The sequence below is a fragment of the Dicentrarchus labrax genome, unplaced genomic scaffold, assembly GCF_905237075.1.
Source record: "Dicentrarchus labrax unplaced genomic scaffold, dlabrax2021, whole genome shotgun sequence".
In the NCBI taxonomy this organism is placed as follows: Eukaryota; Metazoa; Chordata; class Actinopteri; family Moronidae; genus Dicentrarchus; species Dicentrarchus labrax.
This window is the reverse complement of record NW_026136711.1, coordinates 17041849-17068498: the sequence shown is the minus strand read 5'-3', so window position 1 is coordinate 17068498 and position 26650 is coordinate 17041849. Positions and strand designations below refer to the sequence as shown.

At 44.0% G+C, this 26650-nt stretch overlaps 1 protein-coding gene across 2 annotated transcripts; it reads right to left on the bottom strand.

Annotated features, from left to right (window-relative positions):
* Positions 1-879: 879 nt before the first annotated feature.
* On the bottom strand, positions 880-26598 carry rassf5 (Ras association domain family member 5). 2 transcript variants are annotated; one of them, XM_051416089.1, is made up of 6 exons: positions 25659-26598; positions 12963-13090; positions 4712-4825; positions 3766-4066; positions 3548-3663; positions 880-3345 (listed from the first exon to the last, which is right to left on the bottom strand). In XM_051416089.1, exons 1-6 carry the CDS (start codon positions 26470-26472, stop codon positions 3202-3204), a joined length of 1617 nt encoding a protein of 538 aa, XP_051272049.1. In that variant the 5' UTR covers positions 26473-26598; the 3' UTR covers positions 880-3201. The 2 variants fall into 2 exon arrangements, with proteins under 2 accessions (XP_051272049.1, XP_051272050.1); XM_051416090.1 differs by lacking the exons at positions 12963-13090; positions 25659-26598 and adding an exon at positions 9277-10357.
* Between the last annotated feature and the right edge of the window lie 52 nt (positions 26599-26650).

Below are 26650 nucleotides of genomic sequence, written 5' to 3'. Positions count from 1 at the left end.
GTTCAAGGTGTAAGTGTGTGGACCAAGCGGCGCTCTAATCACAGCCAGTGAATTCACAACCACAGCAAGAGATGGGACCAGGTGCAAAGCTACCTATAGGTCCCTGTGGGGGTTGGGGGTTCTGGCTGTATTTGGTCTCAGGGCCTGTGACAGACACGGACACCTGTGGGTTTATTGGACTATAACCTTTGAATTGCCCTCAGAAAACAGAATCTGCCTAAAAATGACCAGATCAAGGAAAGTATTGTGTAAAACTGTGAGAGTGAGAACCTAAATGTTTTAATTGTGTGGAGCATATCAAAACATATGAAAACAAAATCACACACACATGCATTTGCATTTGTACCCCAAGTGAAGATAGACCTTGCAGTTTAGATGACACATTGCCACCTGCTGGTGATTTGAAAGCAATACAAGCTACAAGGCTTCTGGTGAAGAAAACATGCAAAGCTCAGCACTTTCTACTTTGGGCATGTCTGGACAAAACATTCTTCAACTCTAAATAGTGCACAACTGTCCGTCTACATGAATAAATAAATAAATCTAATCCAGCAAGCAATTAAATCTTGAATTAACTGTCAACAACATATATGAACGTAATAGCAATAAAACCAGCAAATCAAACTTTTGCTGACAGACAAGCACGGAGAAGTGAAGCTACTATGTTCTCTTTTGTCGGAGAGGTATCTCTATGTGATGTTCTCGTCAAGTTAAGATTAAAGTTGTATACACGGAACCATTTTGGGCCTTATGATGGAGAGACTCACTTAAGTATGACACAACTTACAATGCAGAAGAGGTACCTCAGTGATGTCTTATGGTGCTGTATGACCCTCAGTGAAACCATGTTGAAGACAGAGACATGAGGATATGAGACCATTTCAATAAAGGGATGACCTTTTTATTTCAGTTTATATTCTGTACAGTTCTACTGCTATATTTATACACACTTCTTCAGTTAAAACAAAACAAATTGCAAAAAAGCATTAAGTCTCAAACATCCATGACAAAATATCCTATGGATGAGGTGGACTAAAAAATAAATAACACACACCACCCACACACACACACACACACACACACACAGACACAGAGAGGGTTTATTGGAAAGACTATGCGCTGGGGGGGAGAAAGAAAAATGACATATGCACCACCCAAGAAAGACAGATTTGCACACATGCAAAAGCACCCATACATACATTTAGGCGTGTGTGTGTGCTGAAACACACCTTACAAAAACACACACAGGTGCACATGAAACAAAAGGCACTGCCAGCAGGAAAAGCTTGGGCTTTGGAGGGTGGCGTTAAAAATATGAAACAGGTTTGGGTTTACTGAGAAGCATGTGCTTATGGACAATGGGCCTCATTTATCAGTATTTCTATGGTATTAAATAAAAGATGTCTGTGTGTAAAATGTAAATGCTTTGGTTAAATGCAATCGTTATTATGATACATGCATGCCAAATACCTTTTACAAAACAACCAAATTCGCAGTTGTAATGTATAATAATACATGTGCACTAAATGCATGTTTTAATACTCCATAAGTGAGGCCCAATGAGGGAGCGCTGATGACACGCAAACACTCACTATAAAACAATATTCACATTGTCCTCAGTGCCCTGGATGAGCACAGGCATGCACGCACACACGCACACACGCATACACGCACACACACACACACACACACCAACCAGTAGGAATGATACCAAAAGAATATTAATTTTCATTGTAACAACAACAAAGTTAAAACCTTGTCACTCTTTTTCCAGTGTCTACATAATACATATGCATTGCAAACACATCATTGGTACATCATAGCCATTATCATGAATTCTATATATTTTTTGTTTCTTTTTTTGGGGTGGAAGGTGTGGGAGATAAAAGAAAAAAGAAGCAGAAATGCATGCCCCGCCATTTGTGGGCCATTCAGTGACCTGCATCTATATGTGCAAAAACAGAAGCCGGTTTCATTTTTACATACACCACCTTTAGTTAGATAAACTTCCAAATCCCTTTAAAATCCTTTCGATAGATTTGTCCCTTTGAAGCTTTGGTGTAAAAGTCCTCTCACATTCAAATGCAACCTATATACCGTAACAGCCTAAAATCACTTTTACAATAAAGCGTAAAATCTGTGAAGGTATGTTGGATTGCCTCGATCAGTAGGCTTCATCTGCAGGTAGAGATCATGCAAAGGTTGGTTAGTTAAGGATTAAGGGAGGGGGAAATTAAATCACAGCTAACACCTGTGAGGAGAAGATTGGTTACTGGGTCGGACTCAACTTCCTGTCAGCGAAGCACCTTCACGCACATCTTTTCACGTGGCATTAAGGGAGGAAAATGGAATGATTGGAACAAATAAAGAAGGCAGAGATATCGGTCAAAGTGGGCTAAAATAGGGGTTGTGTAGGTGTGGAATTCGGTTTCTTTCCTCCTTTAGGTTTTCTCTTTGCTCAACACGTGCTCCCTGAGAAAAATCAGAGAATGGATCTCACTTTCTTAATTTTTCCATTCTTTCTTTCTTGTTGTAGCATCCAAAGTAGCATTCTGCTTCCAACCTTGATCCTTAACACCTCCTTCGCAAATCTTATATTCCAGCAGAAAAATAAAACATCTTGTGATAATCTTATACATCAATTCCAAGAAAGAAAAAAAAAGGAACAGTATGATTGTCCTTCCATCACAAAGAGATGCTGAAAAAAGTAATCATGCCTTCTGTTTTACTTCTAACTCTATGTGCAGGGGGATGAGCTGAGAGAGACTCATGCATTAAGTAACACTTGCAGTAGCAGCAGCAGCAGTAGCAGAAAACTAAGGAATCTTTAAAAACACCATTGGTTAACATCAGTCCCAAATGAGATTTCAATTTGGAGTTTCAGATCCTTGTCCTTGGCAATGAAAACACCACTTGTCCAATCGGCTAGCAGACCACACACACTGTAGCCTTTCATGTCGCTTTCAACCCCTGATTCCCTCCTCAACGAGTGGACGTGTGGATGGTGGTGGTGGGGGGGCTCGTATGCGTCCTGAGAAAGGGTATGCATCTGTGTGTGGATGTACTGTATGTTTGGGTGTATATGTGGAGGGTGGAGACCAATTCAGCTCCGGCTCCAGTCTCTGAATAGGTCACGGGGTCTTTAGGGGTCAATGGGTCAGTCTCTCCCTGGGCTGAAGTCATTAGGTAACAGGTGAGGTGTTAGGGGTCATGTTGTTGAAGGGCCCGTTGTAGTTTCTGTCGGTACAGAGCATATTTTTGCTCCACTGCCCGCACACGCTCCGACTCCTCCTTCTCCAGGATTACCAAGAAGTTTTGTAGCTCAGGGACAGAGAATGCATGCCACTGCCAGAGGAACAGTGAAAAACAGATTGTTATACCACTGCGAAAAGTTAGTTTTTGCTACTACTGAATATTGCCTTAGCAGCATGTACAACTCCCATTTCATGCCAGATAAAGCACGTAGAAAAATGAACTGGGAGAAAATGATATACCACAGATATAAGTTTGTATTTATATGTATGTGTAAGTGTGTGTGCTTCCTCACCTCCACCTCTCCAGTCTCATTTTCCTTAAGGACAAAGCTGAGGTGCCCTGGGTCAGGCCCTGCTATCAACCTCAGAAGAAGTGGACGCTCGCATAGAGGAAGCTTCTGGAACAAATCTGGAGAGGGTAAAAAAAAAATAAGCACAAAATTACGATTTAGTGCTGTTGTTTAGATACGTTTTCTGCTAATGAGCTAATAACTAGGTGTCTTTTTCTCACCCTGTCCGTCGCGGTGCGTCTGCCTGTACAGTGCAAACTTGCTGGGGTTGTCCAACACCATGAATTTCTTCAGCAAGGCCTGGATGACCTCTCTGGTGGTGGTCAGAGAGCTTATGTGGAGCTGCTTCACACAATCGGATGGTAGGTAGAAGGATGTTCTCTTTTCACTCTGCCCACAGTCCTTCCCTTCCTGGCACTCTGACGGTGCTTGATTGTGGTTCGCCTTTACATCGGGGACTGTGACTGGTCGACTGAGCCTCAGGTGGACCTTAATGAAGCCTGTGTAGGATCCGTCTGAAGCCTAGAACACACAGAGAGAGGAGAAGGAGGGGGACAGTGAGCGGGTGGAGGCACATTTCAGTGTTGATCCAGTATGTGCACTATAGCAGGACTGAAGAAGAACTATTCTGGCACATAACCCCCTTGAATACAAAATCACTTCACTTCAGTTTTTGGACAAATTAAACAAACAAGATATATGATGTTAATTAATTAGGGGGATTTTGTTACCTTCGGACAGAGCCCAGCTGGCTGTTTCCCCCAGTTTACGGTCTTTACGCTAAGCTAAGCTAACCTGCTGCTGGCTGTTTTTTCTGTCATTAAATTTACATATTTAAAAAAAAACCAAAAAAACAACAAATATATACACTTTTTATATATGTATATCAGTTAATTTATTTTGATGTAGTCATGCATATTTAATGGTTACTTCCCTGTACATTATTTAGTGTGGTAAATAAAATCAACTTCACGCTCCTCTCATCTCTGTCCTACTGATATCCTACTTTTGTTCCTACTTTAGTATAGTCGCGTGCTACGTTATGTCCAGGCTCAATTTACTGTATCTCTTCATCAAATTAGAAAGTAAGAAGGTTCTTTGTTTCATTATTAATTTGACATTATACAGTAGTACACTCACCAGCTACAACAAGTGTTCAGAACTCACCAGTTTCATGCCATTTTCAGAGACTTGAGTGTTATACTCTTCTATCCTTGTCCGCACTTCTTCCTCTGACAGGTCCTTTGTTCCTCTCTCCTCTTCCTCCTTTGCTTCATTCTGCTGTAAGACAGAAAGAGAAGAGGTGTCAGTATTAAAATATAGTATTGTATTTAGTATGCACTGGTAGTGTCTGTGTTTTATTTTAACCAGCAGATGGTGCTGCTCCATCTGTAGTCCTGTAAAAATCAAACACTATGTTGCTTTGCTCAAGTTAATGAATAGAGAGCAGAATCAAGAGAAACCCATCCACCCTTTAAAGAAAAGTGGGCCGACTGATTAGCAGGCCTACCAGGTGTCATACTGGGTTGAAAACAAGACTAAAGAGCACGTAGGCCAGTCCCTGCACTCTGTGGTCTCCCTATCAATATCAACTACTTGGGACAACAACCCCCTCTCCAAATCCTCCATCTTTGTCAACCTCAGGAAGAAAAGCTGCTGCTCTGACTGAGGCCGATGTGGATTCTTACAGGCACTACACTATCTCTTCCTTCACAGCGTGCTTACACAGCTCTGCAGCTCTACATGTGGACAGGAAATGTTGTGAATGGAGCAAATCACACATTCAGAATCACAGCACGACAATATTGACAGCGCTGCCTCCCTTTCATTTTTACTAATTTCTCTCTGTGACTAGGAGTGACAGAGAGAGGGGTAAGAAGCAATGAAAGGAGGAGGAGAGGGACACCAAGAGGGGGAGGCAGTGGAAGAGGCGAGGAAATGGTAAGGAATGATGAAAGGGCGGCTGCTGAGCCAGCCTTAGCAACACAGAGTTTGACTGGGTTATTTATAGTACAGTGGGATGCATCCTTTCTATCTCACAATAGCATTTTTTTCCCTTCTGTTGTTTGTTTGTATTTTCTGGGGCAGAGTGTGTGTGTGTGTGTGTGTGTGTGTGTGTGTGTGTGTGTGTGTGTGTGTGTGTGTGTGTGTGTATGTGAGAGAATGAGAATGCAGGGCAGGAATCATTTCTGTAGGGGAGTCCTCAGGTTGTGTGATGAAGTCACGATTTCATTCAACACTGATGCAAGTGCATGTGCAAACTGAAGCACCTTGTGGTAATAAACAACACACAGAGACACACACAGCACTGCAGGTGTTCAGCAAAAAGAGGGGATAACATTGTAACATTTAAAATTTCAAGGAGAAGGATGCTGGGACTGAAGCCACTCCTCTGTGCAGTTATGGTCCTAATATCACGGTAAATGTCCATGTTGCTGTGAAACAGCAGTGACAGCGGCTGATGCTATTATTGTTGATGCATATCATGAATTCAATCATTCAAATCCCTCTTAATTAGGGCACAAACATTTAAACATTTAATATTAAGAGTTCACAGTCCTGGCTCTGTATCTCTACAGACTCACAGAGTCACTAAGTGTGATAATCTCATTGATATAAGAACATAATAACAATTCATACTTTTAATAAAAGTGGTGGCTAAATGAGATGAAAGTGTATACTGCAAAATCCAGGGTTAAGAAAAGAATCTGAGGCATATGGAGGAGTTGACGTGTATCTAGAATTCCTCCCAGTGAAAAGAACCTTGCAGGAATTCCTGCGTTTGTATGCAAGTTTCTAAATGTATCAGAGCCAGTGCCCTGCCCTCCCTTTCTGCATACCAGTGAGAGTGGTCAAGGGACAATTGAGCGGGACAATAGAGCAGTTTCCGCCCCTGAGAGTTCCACAGAGTCCTGGGACACTTGGACCAGGTCATGAAGGAGCCAATGGCCGACAAGACACAGAAACAGAGACATGGGAACCCTGAAGAGGCTTGCGCAGTCTGCACCGTTATTACAGGAAAACACGTACATTTTACAGATAAGCACCGTGGTCAACTTGCAGTGAGGAGTGTGTGAAGTAATAAACAATATGAGACATTGTCACCCACAGCACATCATTGTTTCCAGAGCTCTATTTTAACTGGTTACTATACAGTGATACTAAATGATGCAGGGTAATAACACTGATCGTTTTTACTGTTAAACATAATAAACATAACTGCCTCATGACTCGCAGCAAGGTTCATCATGTTCACTTGTAGAAACATAACGCGTTATCTGATTGATTTTTTTAATATTATGTCTAAACTGGTCCAATCTGATACACCAAACTATCAGGTTATGCTGCATTTAGTGCTAATAAATTCTTATTTTGACTCAGCTTGCACAGTGACATAGATGACCAAATATATACAGATCAATTCTACCCAGAAAACACCAGCCTCCGGTAATAACTGATGTAACTGTAACTGATTTGTCACCGTCTCGATAATAACAATATCACAGGTGACAGGTACAGGCCATTTAATCCAGTTTAATGATGTGATTCATATAGATGTAAAGCAGCTTAAGTGTGTAACGTATCTAGGACTGTTACATAAGGGTGACACATATGTACAACACACCATGCAGATACACACAAATATGCCTCAGGGTGACATGAGTAAGTGTTGATGCTCTCACTCTGATGAGATCAGACAAGAGAGGTCACCTGACTGCTGCAAAATAGTCAGTATTAAACCATGTGCCAACCAGTCTGTGTATAACCTGGCCACCTTTTCATTAACTTGAACTTAACCTTGACTTTGTCTGTCAAACTTGCAAGTGTGTGTGTGTGTGTGTGTGTGTGTGTGTGTGTGTGTGCGATTGACATCATGATCTTCAGGTAACAGTAGCCTCTAGGATCGATTACAACTGGCTAAGATTGAGGACATGCTGTCAGAGCCAAACTAACAATACTCAACTAGTAGAGAGCAAAAAATATGGGCATTTTCCAATGATAACACATGAACATGCACAGCACACACACACACATATCCACACACACATATTGATAACAGCATGTGTTAGCACAGCGCCTTTACTGGGTCAAGTGTCGAGGAGGAAAAGCACGATCAAGAACACACACGCTGATTCTATTTCACAGCTCAGAGACCGCTGTGTACCAGCACTGCCAGCAGTACACACACACACACACACACACACACACACACACACACACACACACACACACACACACACACACACACACACACACAAAACACATTAAAGCTGGTTGGCTAATCTGGAGCAAAAGGCTCGGCTCTGGAAATAATTCATAAAGAAAAGAGGATCTGAACTCCCCTTCCACTGTATGAATGAATGTAAGTATCTCCCAGTGTGTCTGTGTACACACATGCATGGAAGGAGACAGTGACACATTTTAATTTCTTATATACCAACCACATGATAATATCTCTATTCACAGGATGCCAGACTGACCTTTTGCATATCTCCTTTTCATATACAAACACAGGAAAAAGAGGAGACTTTAACTGTGGGGCCTCTTTTACTGCTCTACCAGAGGATACAATTCAATTACTGATATGTAGAACCACTTTACCCAATGTTCTATAGACTGTGCTGCTGTACTCAGCTCATCAGCTGGCAGCTTCTGTGCTGCCAGCCCAGACAAGCTAACCCCAATACCCTTCTGTCTCGGTACAGCAGCAACCCTAACTCCACAAGCTGACAACACAGCTGGTCAATTATTCAGAGATTATACCTTCTCCAAGTCAGACACCAAAGGCACAGCCAGGCTAAGGACAGCAAGAGGAAGGCTGAGCATGTCTTAAATGAACCTGAATGTCCGTGTGGTTTCAGAAAGTTAAGCTTCTTCTGCAACCAGAAACATCTCATTATTTTCATCTGTCACACTCCGCGTCTCCCTCTTCTGCTATATGAAATCACTCACCTCACCTCACCTACTATGCATCATGGGAAAATCCCCCAGAAGATGCACCTAGCACCCGTGCAGCGCAAGTAATACTGTATATACTGCGGCAAAAGCATATGACACAATTATATGTGATGTAATCCAATGTACAGTAGACCAAAACCAAATCTCAGGAAGTGTGTACAGTGCCAACAGAAGCATGAGTTGCTATGGTAACTAGGAAAATGGTTTGCTACAGTTAAGTAGTTGCCGTTTACACACAGAGACACACACACGCACTCGTTCTAGTGAAAAAGTATCAGCTTTGTTTCTACAGAAACCTCTCCCACGCACTGTAGAGAGGAAGGCTCTATGGAATCTGTAGGTTAACATCATTAACTCTGCTAAAACACAGCAAACACATTATTTCTGTTGAGATGAAACCACACAGCAGTAAGCCTTCACTCTCCAAACAGTGTTTTCAGACAATGATGCTAATTCTGTGCAGGCCACTCACATGATAAATGAGCTGCAAAAAGGCATCAAGGCTGATGAACAAGGCTTGACAGGCCAGAGATCAATGTGACACAACAGATGTATGACAGTAACCCCTTCCCACACTCTCACATACAGTCACACACCTAGAGGCCTACTTAAGCATGCGCAAACACCACCACTTCCTCTCTACACTTCTGCTTTTAGATGGCATGTTTCTGATATAAATGGCAGTTTGTTTCACAGCCCAACTGAAACACCGACAATCTGACCCATCAGAATGTGTCTTACTCTTGAGCTTTCATCTATCAGAGTATCTGTACCTTAGCTGCATGCTTGGGCTTGCCGAAGAACGAGGTCTTGGCTGTGAAGAAACTGAAGTCTTCGCTCTCATCATCCAGGCTGCAGTACCCGCTGCTCATGCTGTTACTGCTGGTCATGGAGGGGGTCGGCACTGTGTTGACAGTCATGGAGAAGTCCAGAGATGGCCACCGGTACAAGTGCAGCAACGAAGCAGCACGTTGACGGCTTGAGGAAGTGCTGGTTTATTTTTCCAAAAAAGGCAGGGCTGATGTGACACTCGGCCACAATCAGAGTCTGCGTGCATATAACTGTCCTTTACTCATCCAGAAAAAGTCAGCGCTCCTCTGCTGGTGCATCCGGAGAGTTAAAGTCCCACCTGTGAGGGCGAGACAGGTGAACTGGGCTAGGATTCAGCACTTTGCGTGCCACCGGAGAGGGGACCAGGAAATCCGAGAGCGAGCACAGACGTGTCACTTCCTCCTATGTGTACGCTCTGACGCCGGTGTCACAAACACGCGCACACTATACAGTATATTCACCTGGTCATTTGCAGCTTAACATACACACATGTGCACGCTCATACCCAGCATGTAACTGTCTCGCACACACACATCGGCAAACAATGGTGTCAAGGAGTCAGTTTACACGTTGGTTTCAAGTTAACCCTGCTCACCTGAGAGCCCCCGTTATACACACAAACGCTTATATATGGCACACATGAAATACCACATCCTGCTTTCTTCCTGCTCTGTGCCTCTGTGAAGACAAAACATTTAGAACAGTTCAGTTCTTCCCAGTTGCAGCGGCAGCTCAATTATGCCGGCATGTTATGAGCGTGAGCATCCATCCGTCCCCGGAGTCCAAAGTAAACAGCAGGCAGAAGATTTCTTGGCGTTCATAGACCATGTACTATCTCCTCTCTCCTCTTCTCTCAGTTGCTTTTGCAATACTACCAGAGAGACGGATGCCTCCCACACTCTTTCTTATACTCTCCCTTCCTCTCTTCTCCTGTCTCTCTCTTTCTGTCTGTCTCTGCACCCGCTTTTGCTCCCTCACTCTCTTGCAGCCTTGCTCAACCATCTGTGGTTGAGTGTGTTATCAGACTGCAAGCACCCTCCCCCTTCTCCCTCCTCTCTCTCTCTCTCTCTCTCTCTCTCTCTCTTCCTGCAAGCGACTGCACCCTGCAGAGCATGGCCACTTCCTCTTACAGAGAGAGAGAGAGAGAGAGAGAGAGAGAGAGAGAGAGAGAGAGAGAGCGGCATGGGTAAGTAGAAAGAGAAACGCTGATGAGTGAGAGATATGAAGCCTCACAGCTACTGTTTTACATACGTCAGAGCAGCAGCGACAGGAAGCAGCAGGGAGGCCGGGGGAAGATGGCTGCTCCTCTCGTGAGATTCTGCTGCAGGATGCAACGGTTCACCGGTAGCCATCACAACCACTGTAAACATGCAGCTTTTATGTAGGGCCAGTGCCGTAATTAGAGCTAATGTTTCCCCACCCAAACCAATCAGAGATAAATACAGACCAGAAAATAAAAACCCTCCACAGCTGCACTACTACAGCTAATTTGTTGGTGGAAGGGAGGGCTCACTCTCAGCCCTTAAAGTGAGATTAAGAAAATAATTAACAATTGCCCTCAGGATAGAGATTACAGTGACCTCTAACCTTATACTGATCCTACAATCTGCCCTCTGACTCTGGGGGCGACCTCCTCGTCAAAAACCAGCTACTGCCCCCATCACTGTTGAGATTGATGGTGCTTATGATTTAAAAATGTACTCAGACATGACTATAGGTAAACCTATATGCTACTGGAGGGCTGCAGCATGCAGGGACACCCTTTCATCGGGTGTCTTTCTGTCGGGTTAAAGTCAGACGAAGACTGATTACCTGCAGCTCTGCTCCTCGCTTCCATCAGTGTAATCACTAAGGGAGAAAGGCATCGTGCAGGGGGTGGGATGCTGAATACACACACACACACACACACGCACACATACTGAACAACAGTCTACTACTGGCTTTGAGTCGATGAAGCCTGGTTAATGTGCTGCATGAATGTGCTTATTGGGGGTAAAAGGGGATCAATTTCTGCTGATGCACACACAGTAGGGACTTTCAAAGATAGAGGGGAAGAAAACATAAGCACACACACACACACACACACACACACACACACACACACACACACACACACACACACACACACACACACACACACACACACACACAGAGCTGTAGCTATAAAACAGAGCAAAAGGGGAGAAAAGGGACTGCAGGAAATGAACTGTCATATTTCTTCTTGTCTGCAGGACTAGTGTACTCTTATGAACAAAAAACAGAGTGTGGAGAGAGGCAAACCAAAGTTCACATGCCTCTAAGACAAGACATCATCAACGCTCACTTAATCCTGACTTTCAGCTCATTATCTTGAACTACACAGTCATTAAACTCAGAAAGATGAAGTAGCAGTCATTAAGCTAAAAATAACTCCAAAAAAATAATATGCCATTATTTTGTTCCAGTAGATGTGGACCAGTGAAAGAAATTAGAATGCGTTTTGATCAACAGCCTAAACTGTAGTTTGAGCAGTTACCTCTTGACATTTGGTAAAATGTACTCGATTCATTCCCTTCCCTCGCTCACTCGCTCCAATTCCCATCAACATGTTTCAGTGTGGCATGATTGTGGTTATTTGTTTGCGCTCTCTAGAAGCGGAGTACTACCTGGCACACTACCAGGGGTCTAATTTTGTGTTATCTGCTCCCCGGGCAGAGAGTAGCTGCCAACATTCTACTGAAGGCCTGTGGGGTTATCCAGCTTTCTCTTGTGCATGATATGTATGTGAGTGTTTGTGTGTGTGTGTGTGTGTGTGTGTGTGTGTGTGTGTGTGTGTGTGTGTGTGTGGACCACATTGCGTGGTTGACTGAGGCTGGGATGCCAAGAGCAGCATGCAGATTCACACTCTCTCAGATTCCTGTACACACACACAAAGAATGGGCAAAGCACTATTTTGAGGATTCATTTTACATAATTACTGTATTACTAGATAGCCTGTGGCTCGTACAGTGCGAGAGTATGAAAAATGATGGATTTTGAGTTTAACTTGATGCATAATATTGCAATAATGGAAAACTAAATACATTCCACAGTAATGGAGGTCCCTACAGAGAATAGCGATTAACCTAATTAGTTAGAATTCACATAAGAGAAGCTGAGGAAGTGAGGACATCAGGATCCGCCACTGATTGAATGAATCAAACCTATACTACAGGGGAGAGATGACAAGAGAACAACAGAGCAGGCAGGAGAGAGGGAGGCACATTAGATGCTTCCTGCGAACATTCTGTGACCAAAAAAAGCAAATGAGCGCATATATAAATAAATTCATAAGTAGACAACCGAGGAGGAGGAGGAGGAGGAGGAGGAGGAGAGACACTATGTTGTGAAAGCGGAGGATGGTTATGTAAAAGTGTAGGCCTGGAGAGATGCTGCAGAATGAACCCTGCCATTACCCAATAGTGACTCACGTACACCTCTGCAAAATAACACTCATACAAGAGTTCAACACACTCAGTGTTAGATGAATGTGTTTGCTCTTCAGCAGTGCCCCTAAAAAGCCACAAATAGTTCTCAACAGCCTTTTCTTTACGCTTTATTCTACCAAATAATATTTTTGTGTTTTTGTTTTGTGTTTGAAATGCCTGACCTTATGTGGAGGGGCTGTGGAGGAGCAGCGGCTTCTGGGAGATGGAGTTTCTTCCGGCCTTCTGTCCCTCTGGTTGCAGTCCAGCTGGACTTCGTTTTCACACTCCAGGTGACAGGTGTAGCTGCAGTCTGATGAACACAAAAAGACACCAATCAGAGATAAAAGCACTAAGGACAGAATCAATGTCTGAAAAGCAGTGAATAAAATGCCGTCAGACATTGATGAACATCGAGGAACTATATTCATGTCAGAGAATGTAATGCTGATTAGTCACCTGTAAGTGTGTGAGTGAAGAAGACAGCCTAATTCTGATTTAATCAAACATGCATAATCATGCAAATACTCCCTTTACACAGAGAAATAGCTCCATCTAGTGGCAAATGTCAGACACACACCTACAAGGTACTGGGGCTGCAGTGCGAGCGCTCATTAACAAAACATACCTGCCAATATTTATTTATGTGTAGAGTGACTTAGATTGAACAATAGCACACACAAGATACACTTATCCACTTAATGTTATGACATAAACACAAATTATCCCAGCAATTAACCTACCAATTACACCTCTGAGATCCACTCCTGTACATCTACCCATCAGAAGACAGGAAATACTTTGCTACATACAACTGTCTCATTACACAATCTATAATGGACATGTTGTACATGATCAAGCAAAGATCATAAAGGAAATAAATACATAATGTGGTACACACATACTGTATTGTAACAATAGATGGACACGCTCCTTTTACACCAGTACAGCAGCCCTGGTATGGTCAACTCACATCTCACTGCTATGCTAGAAAAGAATAGATTTAGGTACTTCCCCCAAAACTTCCCAAAATAGTCCACTGTTCTTTGATTTTTCGTTGGTCCCACATATGACAGCCTTGGTTTGTTTATGCCTTACCGACTTTATTGTGGCCAGAGGCTTTTCCACTGAGACGCATAGCCACACATCTAACTTCTCCTCTGTTGGTGAGATGATCCATGCTAAAGAAAAGAGAGATTTTAAAAACCGCATGGGCAAAGAGAAGACTGCAGTTTGGGGGAAACTCTGAGTCAGATCCTTTTTATGTTCCCCAAGCAGGAAAGCTTCTTAAATAAAAACACTTTACAGTAGCCTACACGCAATCAGCCAGACTGAATAAAAAAAAAAGATTTCAAGAACATTCAGTTCAGAAGCTAATAGTTGATTATTCGCTTCTAAACAACACGTTGTTTTCTGGTACACCTCGTTGTTGCTGCAGTCAGTGCTGAGTTAGTGAACTAAGCTAAGCCTGGCTGGTTTTCTGTCAAGTGATATTAGTGGCTCTGTCTGTATCCTGCTAACAGAGGGACACCGCTCGCACTCAGCATCAGCACCGTAACCGTGGCAACAAGCTTCTTGATGACCACTGTAGAAAGATAAGCGCTCTACTTACATAAGGTTACTGCTATTAATTGGCTATAAAGCCCAGATAAATCACAAATGAGTTTTACTTTACCTGGAATTGCAGGCATTTTCACAATAGCTCATTTGGCAATGAAATGCACCATGCATTATGCACTGGCACTGGAAAATAGTAGGCCTGATTATTGAAGCAAAGACAAAGAGGAGGGAGTAAAGGGGAGGCAGGACACGGCCTACTGACAGGAGGGATATGTCCAGCAAAGAGGAAAGTTCAGATAAAGGATACTTTACTAATGACAGTTTAGAGGTCACTGAATTGAGAGAGGGAGATAGATGTAAGTATGTGCGACAGAGATAGGTTGGCAGAGAGACTGAGAGTGACAGGGAAGGGCTGCAATACCTCGCTGACAGGAGGGATGTGTTGAGGAAAGAGCAGAGTTCAGATATGGGAAACTCTGCTCATGACCACTTAGAGGTCATTGCAGAAAGACAGAAAGAAAGGAAGCACACAGGGGAAGGGAAGGGAAGAGAGAAACTCCTTTCCTGTCTCTTCATTTACTCCATCCACCCTCATTCTGGATTAGAGAAAATGTCAGACTTTTACTTAAACGGTTTCACAGCTACAGTAAGATACACCACTGTCAGCAAGTCACAGCAGTCAAACCCAGGATCCAGATCTTTCCCACACTGATAAGGCTGACTCTCACTCACACACATAAATATTACTGTATATACACACGAGGAAATCAGCATTTAGGACCAAGTGCTGCCGGACACGCATAAATAAACAAAAAGGTGTGGGGCATTGTGTATTTTGCTGACATCCTTGTGAAAACATGTTTTACACCTTGTTTTACAACTTAAACAAACCCCTGGGTTTGAACTTAGGTTAAATTAAGTTATAGGATTAGGATTCATTTAAAATAGGTCTTAGAGTAAAGGTGTTCTGCTTTCATTGGATTCAAGGCCCCTAAGTGTGAAACTCAAATGATTCAGGCTTTTTCTTCTTCATATTTCTTCTGTATATGCATACTGGGTGTATGTCTGCCTTCGTGCAGGTACAGATGTGTGTGCAGGCCTAGTATTAGGTGTACCTGCTTGGGATGCTGTACCACACATATGTGAGTGCTAATAAGCAGGTGGAGAGACTGCTGCAGTGATCCAGTAACCCAGAAGGACTCTGAAGGTTATGCAGGCGTGCTGACACAGGCACAATCACAGAGACTCGAGAAGGAGAAGAATGAAACAGAAAGCAAGAGAAGGGGGGAAGTCAGCAAAAGTGACTATTTTTGTGTGAGAATTTTTTTTTTGGTGTGGTTTGAATACTTGAGACAAAACTCCCCCCCTGGGATGCATGTCTGGACTCGCAGGGGTTTCCCTTTTGCTCTTCTCTGGAAAGTACATTGCTGCGCAGACCATCAAATGAGGAAGCTGCTTTAAGTAAAAGACAGCGAGGCTGATTCCCCTCTGTGGAATTTTTTAGGAGAAGTTGTGTTCAGGTCCGCTTGCAGAATCTGACAATAAGGTTTTGTTAGATTAATTCCCTGGTAGACCTTTTTTGTGCCGTTTAACTTCCACATTTATCACCCCAATTCAGGCTGGGAGACTACATTTAAATCCCCATACTTGCTTTCTATCCTTAAAGTCCGTACTGAACAAGGGGAAGAGCCTTCGTGTATTCTGCTCCCTTTGACTGGAAAGTGCTTCACCCACATATAAAACTTCAAGAACTTGTCTCCTTGGACTCTTCAAAAGTATTTATGATTTGAAGGCGAGCTAATCTAGCTGTCAGTGCTCATAGAGCTTTTCATTTGACATGTCTTTTAAGATACTTTGTCCAGTAAACTGCAGAGCTATCATTCTTTTGATTCTTTCATCCGTTTCAACAGATTAAACTGTATTATATTTATTATTCCACTTTAGATTTTTGGGCCTTTTAGAATAATTACTGTGGTTTTGGTTTTCTTTTTTTTTGCAATAGTAGATCTGAAATGCATCAATTTTATATTATCCTTCTGATCTGATCTCTTCATATTTTATCATAAATGTGAATTCTATCTTTTGGAACTGTGTGTATTTATGTGCTTCTGCTCTCTTTTCTTTTCCTTCAACATCCTGTAAAAGATATTAAATGTCTGAGGCATTTCCTGGTTAAATAAAGCGATTTTAAAATTTAGACACTTTGATAACAAACATAAATGCACACCTGCATTGAACATTGAGAGATGACTGTAATGAAGTTGAGCCATAAACACTCATCAGCATCTGTTCCTCCTGCATAGAGCCACAGAGTCTAGAGTCTGTGTGTGTTGTCTCAACAAGGGGAAGGGCTGCGGTGTTATGTGTCGCCATGGTAGACTGGCCTCAGTTGCTCCTCCATAGCAGGAGATGTGTGCACATACTCCCTCTTTGTCTCTCATCCCATCATGCCAGTCCGACTGCTTTTAAACTGACACTGCCTCCAGACAGAGCGGGACGATGATGCAGATAGATAGAGATGGAGAAAGAGACTGCACTAAAAAACCTCCATCAGCGCAGTGGAAAGAGATGAGGGATCTCGGATGTACAGTATATTAGGATCTATATGTGGTGGATGTGTTAACTGCTGCACTTGGGTCGATAACACACTCTGGAAGAGGGAAGACAGGAAAGGAGGGGCTTTGATTGCAGCGTGTTAAATGGCAAAAACGTCTTTTCTCAAAAGAGGACATTCAGATTGTCTTAAAGGGGGCTGAGTGAAAGATTTCCACGCCTGTGTTTCTCTTTTCCAACTCCTTATATCTGTCTTTTGTTTTCTTTCCACTCCCATCATTCTTCAAAGGCCAAGGAGCCAGAAAACTGTCACAGTTTCTGCATCATCTCCTGTAACTTAAGGGATGTGGGTGGTTGTTTTTTTTTGTGAGACAGTGGGTGTGGAATAGACAGAGGAGGGTAAAGACACAGATTAGCAGGTCGCAGAGGATGTCTGTATGGCACCAGATAGAGACACTGGGAGGGACATATTGTATTTACTCCTTGTCTGGGTGAAGAGGGAAGGGATAAATAGGGGTAAGGTAACTATAAGGTAGGGGCAAGGATATTAACACAGTCACTAATGAACCTAAAGGGAGCTCTGCAGGTCTTACAAAGGAATTAAGAGCAGCTTTGCCTCTTTGGGGGGCTTTAGCCAGTCTGATCCCATCACAGCTCATTTGGAGCAATTATCCATGTTCTCCTACTGTGCAACTTGCACACACATCATGCCACTCATCTTTTTTTTTCATCCCTCATTCCATCATTATAAACCAAAATGTCACGCTTTTGTTCTCCCACATTCTCACTCTAACTTAGCAAGCTTCCAGGATACACACTTCATACGCTGGCCTAGCAGACATGACCAAACAAATCTCTCCTAACGTAAATAAATCCTGCCCCGGTTCATCTTGACATCTGTGTGTGTTTATGTGCAAACTAATTTCATATTTGATACTGATATTCTTTATCTCCATCAATGCAGCATCTCTATCTCTGTTCCTCCATCTGTCAAGCTACAGATGCTCCACAAATTAATCAAACAAACAAGAGAAGAACCAGGCTTTTTTGTTTTTTAAAGGCTTATTCCCGCCAGCATAAGCTGCAAATGGATGCTGAATGCTTAAGAACATGTATATGGCTGAACATCACATCATTACTGAGCTTGAATGTTTTAGTGATTTTATGTCATGATTTGAGTTAAATGCTCTATTAATGACCGAGACTGTGAAAACATCTCAGATATGAATATAATGATATATTAATATAGCAAATGTGGGAAAGAAATCCCACAAAATAGCCAATACATTGATTTGACAAACCTCTTCAATCAAGGCCCATTTAGTAGATTTCTTCCAGAGCTTTCAGGCTCATCTTGTGGCCCTCATCAGCAGATGGAATTTGCTCAGATGTCATTGAGATACTTAGTTTCATAATTAGGTCACATGACAACTGAACCATCTCCATGACAACTGAGCTCCATCAGCTGATGAAGACCATAAGATGTTGCCAAGACCAAATAAGTAGATGTTGAATTAAGAATTAGTTACATTTACTATAATTAGTATGAGTCAAGCTCCTAAAAACAATGGATCCAACATTTCCCATAATGCATTTCGATAGAATAATTTCATTTGACCCTCCATGCTTGATAAATGTCCACATTTTTCCATTATTTCCAACTCCATAGCCCAAGGTTTTAGTTTCCAAGCTCACGTGAAGATAAGCTCCACCAGGGCCACAGCAGACATTATACAACTGTGTTCACAGACTGACCAGTACTCTTAACAAGTAATCTTTTACATGTATAATCCCTCCAGTGTCCCTTTAATATTTTTGTAACACGATAACACTATATAATTACTTTATAAAACAGATTATCTCCTCCAATCAGGAGACTACAGTCACCAAGTTACTATATTTTTAGCAATTCAGAGAATTTGAGAGGAATTTCCAATCCAATATTATGTCTTAGAAAGACAGCTAATAATAGATTGAAGAAGCAAAAGAAGAACTTACAAGGATTAACTAGGTTTCCTTACAAGGAACACCGTCTAAAAATACCCATTATCTGTCTGCAGCAGCTCAAGCTGCTGATGCTGTTCCTGAAGCTTTTGAGGCTGCAGCATGACGTCACTCAGGTGGAGTGGTGAGCTCTTGATGAGCAGCTCCCTGAGTCATGTTTGGTCAGGGTCTTATCAGGCTGACACAGGAGGGCAGGCACACACACACACACACACACACACACACACACACACACACACACACACACACACAAAAAGAGCTGAAGTAACATCTTTTATGTCCAGCTGTCAGTCTCTTGCTGTAAATGAATCAATAATTCTGCAGCACCCAGCCATTTTGCTCCCTGCTTCTTTTTATCCCAGCCACACTTTGTGCACCCCCCGCCCGAAAAAAAAAAAAACTGCATTAGCCAGACCTCTATTTAGAGAAAACATAGGAAAATCGATACCATGCAGCCTCCAGCAGGCTCACTCTTATCTCAAATTCCTGCTACAAATATGAAAGTCAATATGATAATCCAGTTATGTGGGATTTTCTCGACTGTTTGAATCTGTTCAGCTTTTTCTGTTAGTGTGTGTGTCTGGAGCAAGAATTATAAAAACGGTAGATCCAACTTTCATCTGACCTGTTTACTGGACTGGTCTGTCATTTAAAACCAATCAGCAGCCCTGTGTCCTCACTGTTCACACATGATCTTACACACACACAGACAATATGCCCTTACACAAAAGCGAGGGGGATAGATCAGCCAATTTTGGGGGGGGTGGACAAAGAGCAACAGGGCTTGAGGGCATTGCAGTTCACAGATAGACAAACAGATGCACACAATACCCAAATATTTTGGCCCACAGCTTTTGGGGCCAACCTGGCTCAACCTGTCTACTCACCATCTTTTTTCCAAAATATACTGACCTCTATCACTACCAAACTGATCAGGATTCAATGTACAACCTCTGAATGTCAACACTCAGCTTCTACTACTTGTGCACATCCCATTCTCCTCTTCATACCTGAGGCCGTGAGCAGAGATCCGTTTGAGGATGATCGTCTGAGGATCCGCAGGCCGTCACTCCAGGAGCGAGACTTGGGCAGCCTCTTCAGCAGCCGCCCCAGCCGGCGGGACACCTGTCCGAAGCAGGCGCTGCCAACCTCCCCCTCCGAATCCCCCCTGACGTCCTCCAGATGCAGCGACACCTGGCCAAGAAACGTCCTGCCCACCCCGACGCCTTCAACTCCCCCCGACCCGACCCTCACCCCAACTCCCGCCTCCCCCTTCGCTTCCTCCCGCACCGGGACAGGAGGTGCTATCTGTGCCATGGATGGAGCATGGTGGCACCATCCGGCCGGCACCGTCCTGTGCGCGTAATCCTCGCTGGCCCTCCTGTCCTGCCCCCGGCTGGCCCTGTCCCTCTGAGGACTGCCCCAGCGCCAGCCCCCCCAGTGCCCCCCTCTGCCATCCCAGCGTAGCCACTCTGCCACTGGTGCCACGCTCCGAATAAACAGCCCCCTCTCCACTCGCTCTGCCACCCCTCCACCTGTACTCCTCACACACTCCCTAATGCTCTCCCTTCTCTGCTTGCCTCACACTGGTCCGCACCTTAGTGGTCTTCCTCACACCTCAGCGTGCGGACATGAGCCATGAATCTCTGCTGCACAACTTGTTCTGCCCCAACGTCTCTCTGTTATCAATGCTCAATGCTGTTATCATCCTCTCTCTCTTCCTCTCTCCCCTCTTTCTCTCTCCCTCTCTCTGTCTCTACTGCAGCACCCACACATTCTGCAGTAACAAACAGCCAGCTTAAAGAGACAGAGACCCCCCTCACAATCCTGCCGTCTCTATCCTTTTCCCCTCTCCTTTCTTTTCTCAGCAACAGGAGCCTTTCTCCTTTCTGTTCCCCTCAGTGGCAGGCTGTGCACACTTCATTCAGAAGTAGAGAACACGGTGGGATCTCCATACAATAGAGCAGAAAACGTCACAGACCACTGCAGAGGTGGTTACCGACACACAGTCCTCTCCTCTCCCCCTTTTCTGTCTCCTTGGTGTGAAAACCCTACAGCCTGGTTGAGGGGATGTGAGTCAGCCATCCCGCCTAACCCCAACAACAGTGACATATCCTGTCAGTGCAAAAGGACATGCATCACTAAGTGTCATCAAGTGTGTGTGTATGGGTGTTGCTTGAATGTGTGGGTAGAGGTGATGCGCAGTCCGTCGGTTATTAATATGCACTGTGAAAGAGATAGAGAGAAAGAGAGCTACTGGGAGTTCTTCTGCCCTACTTCTAAAATTGAAGAGTTTGGAGGAACAGGATGTGCTCACCAGTTTCACTCACATGAGTATGACATAATCACGAGAAATGCCATAAGAAGGTTATGCTCTGATGCAATCTTTTTTGTCACTGCAGTGCCGACTATGATGTTTTTTTTCAATCCAAAATTCCTAAATCACCCTCAAAGTAAGTGCATAAGAATGTCTTTATTTTGTCCTTCCTGCCCTTACCACCTCTTCCTCTGCAGTCCTCCTATCACTATCCACCAAGGGCGACCTAAATATAGCCCAGTTAAAAATCCCCACTGTTCTGCCATACATACAGCTGAGCAGCAAGGCACAGCGGGGAGCAAAAAAACACCACGCAGGTCTTTCTGCAAAAACAAAAACCCTTATCTGCACGCCCCATCTTGTCATTTCCTTTTTTTTAAATCAAGATAAAAAATGCTAACAGTGGGCGATTGAGGCCTTTTTTCCATGTACACAGGTTGGTTCAAAGAAACGGAACAAAACAAATGAACTTATAATGAAGAACAATACAGTATAATAGAAGGGTGATTTGATGAACATGTGCTCTATAGCTTTCATCAATATTCAATTCAGCCTTGTACTCAGATTCTGTGTGTTTTCAACTTAAGACATATGAGCTCTTAAAGAATGTTTTGTCTAGTTAAAACTATATTCATCGCAGGATCTGGCAGAGCGGTAGCAGTGGTATGTCGGCACAAGAAGGTTATGAGCCATTTAACGCAACCCTCCTCCAATGTTTTCTTCTTCCACTGTGAATGGAGCTCTGAGCGGACCAACGTGAAAGGGCTAAATGATTCCTGAGACAAGGTCTGCATTGTGTAGACCTAGGGAAGAGGTAAAATAAGGAAGAGATGGGGATTTAGGGGAAAAATAACATCCTCTGGAGAGAGATCAGGAATGCCATGGGGCATAAAGAATACACTGGGAGGGTTACTGTGGAGGTCTGTGGCAAACCTGTGTGTGTTTGGTTGTGTGTGCTTTACTGGCAGCCATGTGTCAATGCAAGAATCCCTCCCTGTCTCTGCAGTGACCAGCACAGGACCCCACATCTGCTACATGCACTGTAGCAACAAAGATATACATCTCTGCTTGCAAATATTCACTCAAATATATGAAAAGACCTATGTGCGCTTACATTGCTTACATAACATTTATGTTATGTTTGGAGGAGCTCTGACCTCTGGAGCATTCACCTTGCCCTAGAGTGCTCGAACACAACGAGCAGAGATTACGATACAGGCTTACCTGCAGGACCAATAACAAACCCAAGTACACAGTGAGGGTGAAAGAAATTCATGCAAACATGGCCACTTTGAACAATCTCTGGAGTACCAGTTAATGAATATAGTCAGTACTAAATTAGCGAGAGCAACAGAAGATTCATTGACAACTATTTTGATCATTTATTTAGTTATTTAGTTTCTGATTCCAGCCTCTCAAATGTGCCAATTTGCAGCTTTCTTCTGTTTTATATCATCAATGAAGGTGGAGGTTGCAACCTTGGGCAACAGCAAACTGTGATATAGACTCAGCAATTAATCAATAAATTGAATAATTGTTCTCTTGATTACCCTTTTAGGAAACACTTAATTTTAAACCCCTATTTAGCATTCACAAGTGGTATATAAACACACAGTCAATGGTTGACAACACACTATAATGTAGCATTAGATTTTTAACCAATCCTTGTTATAAGGTATTGATTAACTGCTTAAATGCATGAACAAATCATTCAGGTGGGTTTAAATCTGTGTATGAGTTATATCAGTGTGTTACAAGGCATTAATTGGTCATCTGATGCTCAGAAGCATTAGGACCAAACCCAGTGCGTCAGAGCACTGGTGCTACAACAGCATGGTTCCCTGGAAGCTTTAATTAAATATTAATCTGACGTCTGACTCTGCCTGCCTGTCTGTAATCCCAACCTCTCCATCCCTGAGACATAATCCCAGGCAGGAGGCACCCAGAGCTGGGATTAAGGAGGCTGCCATTCCCCTCCCTCACTCCCTGCCTCCTTCCTACCTTCCCTGCCTCCTTCCTACCTTCCCTGACCAGCGGCACACGACTGAGAGATGACAACTCAAATCCTGAGAACAATAGGCACTGACAGGATACAATACAAATCCAGTGTACAGATTCATATAACGGTTAGACATATAGAACATTTATATATAGTATTTATATTTATATATGTGTTTTCATGTGCATGTAATAATACAGTGTCAAATGGGCCAGATTCATGTCAGTAAAACAGACATAGAGCTATAGATGTCTAGACTGTCACACTTATCAGACATGTTGGTCATATTCTTCATTATTTAATGGCTCATTAGGGCTTGGTGCCACATATGGCTCTCATCTGTATGTGTGTAATGTTATTTTTTTTTGCACATATAGCGTGGGAGTTGTTGTATAGCGTGGATATACCACAAATCAAACTCCCCTCTAACTCCCGAGAGGAGCAATAAAGATACAGAACATACAGACGAAAGGCGGCCATAGGATTACACAGAGACAGAGCAGCAGACTATGAGACTGGGAGCTCTGGTTAGATTGACAGATTCCACTGTAGGGCAAGGCCACATCACAACAGTCCCTGTCCCAGGGGAGAAGAGCTGCAGAGCTGCTCCTATAAGCTTCGTATGCAACAAAGCCAGCACAGATACAGGGAGGGTGATAAATTAAAGACAGACAGAGAGAGCCAGGCATCCAACAAGACAAAGACGCAGAGTGATGGTTGTTTATGGTTGCAAGGCCTCCGTCTCTCACTCCCTGTTATTTGTTGGGTGTAGTTGAAAGACGAGCATGTGTGCGCGTGCTGTTTCTATTTTGGCAGTTTTGGTTGTGTTTCTTCCCACAAAAATACCCTGAAATGCCTAAATTTGTATTACTTGTCATAAATGTCCTGGTGACCCCATGACTGCGTACCTCTGATGATTTCCGAGAAAAGGGAGTAGAAAAGAGAGTCTGCTCTAGAAGAGAGCTGCTGGCAGCGTTAGACTACAGCTAATTAGCTTGGTCCATAAGAACAAAACACTCAGTGAAAGTTCATGGGTTGTAAAGAAACTCATGACTGTGTTTGTGTGTGTGTGTGTGTGTGTGTGTGTGTGTGTGTGTGTGTGTGTGTGTGTGTGTGAGAATAGTGCTCCAGTAATCACTGCTCTCGCTCCACTGAGCTCATGCTGATAGCACACTAAATCAGACAGCTCTGCAGTGCTGGACAAACTCTCGCTCTTTTTCCCTATCCCTCACTCACATTGGCTCTCTTTCCTCCCCATTGCTCTTGTTCTAGCAGCCCGTCTCTCCTCATTCCCATCAGCATGCCTCCCTCCACTTCTTTCCGCTATTTCTTTCATTTATTTTTCCACCTACTCGTCATCCTTTCACTTCCTTATTCCCCTCAGCTCTGCTCCTTAATATTAGCAGTTCCGTTCCTTATCTGTCCCTTTCTTCCCTCACTTTTAATCCCCTCTTCAATTGCTGTATCTCACACTGCTGTGCAGCTGCAGCCTCCCTGTGACAGAGTGCTGCTGACACAATGCCAACTCAGCAGCCGCATGCTCTCAGACACAGCCTGCATGTACAGTATGCACCAAACACACAAAACCTCTTCAGGTTAAGCCCAGTGTGTGTGTCTGTGTACATGTATATACTTGAGCCAGATTAAACACATACGCGCACTGCCAGGTGAAATTGGTTTGGCCCAATCTGTGTGTGTGTCCCAGAGCTGTGCTGGTGGGAGTGATCTCATCAGAGCCTGAGCCGCTCTCAGTGGTCTATACAGTCATACAGTCAGGTATGTGACTCCAGAGATATCAGGCACAACAAATGTAAAATAAAAGGTTTAAATGGGGACTTCAATATACAATATATCAAGGAAAAATACTGCTTTCAGTGTCCTTATTACATCTGTGCGCCTCCTGGAACAAATACAAACATAGCACACAAGCTTTACAGACATTTCCGTTGTGTTTCTGGATTTCACCAATGCACCACTGTGAATTCTATCTTTCCCCTCACTCTTTGAGCCGAGGCTGCAAATCACTGACTGAAAACTCTGGGAGGCAGAGCTGGAAGGACAAGATAATGGGCTTTCCATGGAAGGGATTTTTTGGCTTTGTCTGTGGAGCAAAATACTTGGAAATGTCCTTCCTTGTCACACTGGCTCACTCACAAAGAGACTTCCACAGTTTTTTGTGTGTGTACAAACACACAAACACCAGTATGGAAGAGTTCAGCACCCAGATACTTCTACCCCTTATAAAATAATCTAATAGTGTACCAGAGACAAGACCTCCTGCAGTGTGAAATACAAGCGTTCACCCAACAAGGTGTACATGTACAGTGTGTGAGTAGAGATTCATATATGAAGCAGTACCAGTGGCTGACTAATATCACTCCACTCCACTGGCACGCACAGACACACTCTCAAGATTAATACATGATCTGGTGGAGTACAACTACTTACTTTGACACTTGAGTGCCTGTGCACTGATCTGACGGCTGCAGGCGTCACACCAGTCCCGTGTAACGGGCTTGACCTCGAACCTGTGTCCTTCGCCTTTCTCTGTCCTCACCCGGGGGTCCTTCCCCTGGGGAAAGATGGACCAGGCCTCCCTGCGGAGAGGCTCGGTGCGGGCCAGTCTGACGACTCCAGTCCTGCCCTGTGTGAGCCGCTCCAGCTGGAGACCGCTGCTCTCTCCCTGTGCCGGCATGGAGGAGCAGATGCTCCGCTGTCTGCTGTCTCCGCTCCAGGTGTCTCGTCTCGGTCCTTTGTGTCCGTTCGTAACAGACCCGCCTGACATGACATTGACGCCCGAGCTCTTGAGCGAAGTCCCCCTCCGACCACCTGTGTTGTGGTTCGTGTCCCAGTCGACGTTGCTGTTACAGTCCCCGGTATTGTGCCCGGTCTGACTCTCTCGAGTCCTGGCTGAGGAGTGCCGGTCACAGTCAGTGGTGCCCTTCTCCATGCCCCGGTCCGGGCTACGTGGCGCAGCTGTGGCGGCCGGAGCTCCGCATCCCTCACCGGGTATCATTCCACCTCTCGCCGCCGTTGCTCCCACTGGTCCCGGAGACAAGGGATGAGTTCCCGATCCTGCTTCAGTAGTGACCGTGCCGGACTCTCCGCTGCTCCCGGAGCTTCTCCTGAACATCATCTTCTCCCGGGACAATTTCTTCGATAGGGTGAGTTTCTTACTGCTCGCCAGTTTGAACCGCAGGAGCGGTTCCGAGTCCAGTGCGTGCGGACCCGGGTGCTGCCCCACCACACTCACAGACGCCATTATCCTGTTCCCCTGTAGTGCGTGTGTGTTTGGCTGATTGGAGTGTGTATTAATGCGTGTTTTTACTCCGTGTCCTGAATGTAAACTCAACTCACGCCCGCGACAAGCGTGTAGTAGTGACGCAGGGGATCTGGCGGCTTTAAATGCCGCGAGCGCGCTCCCTTTTAAAGCGACAGGA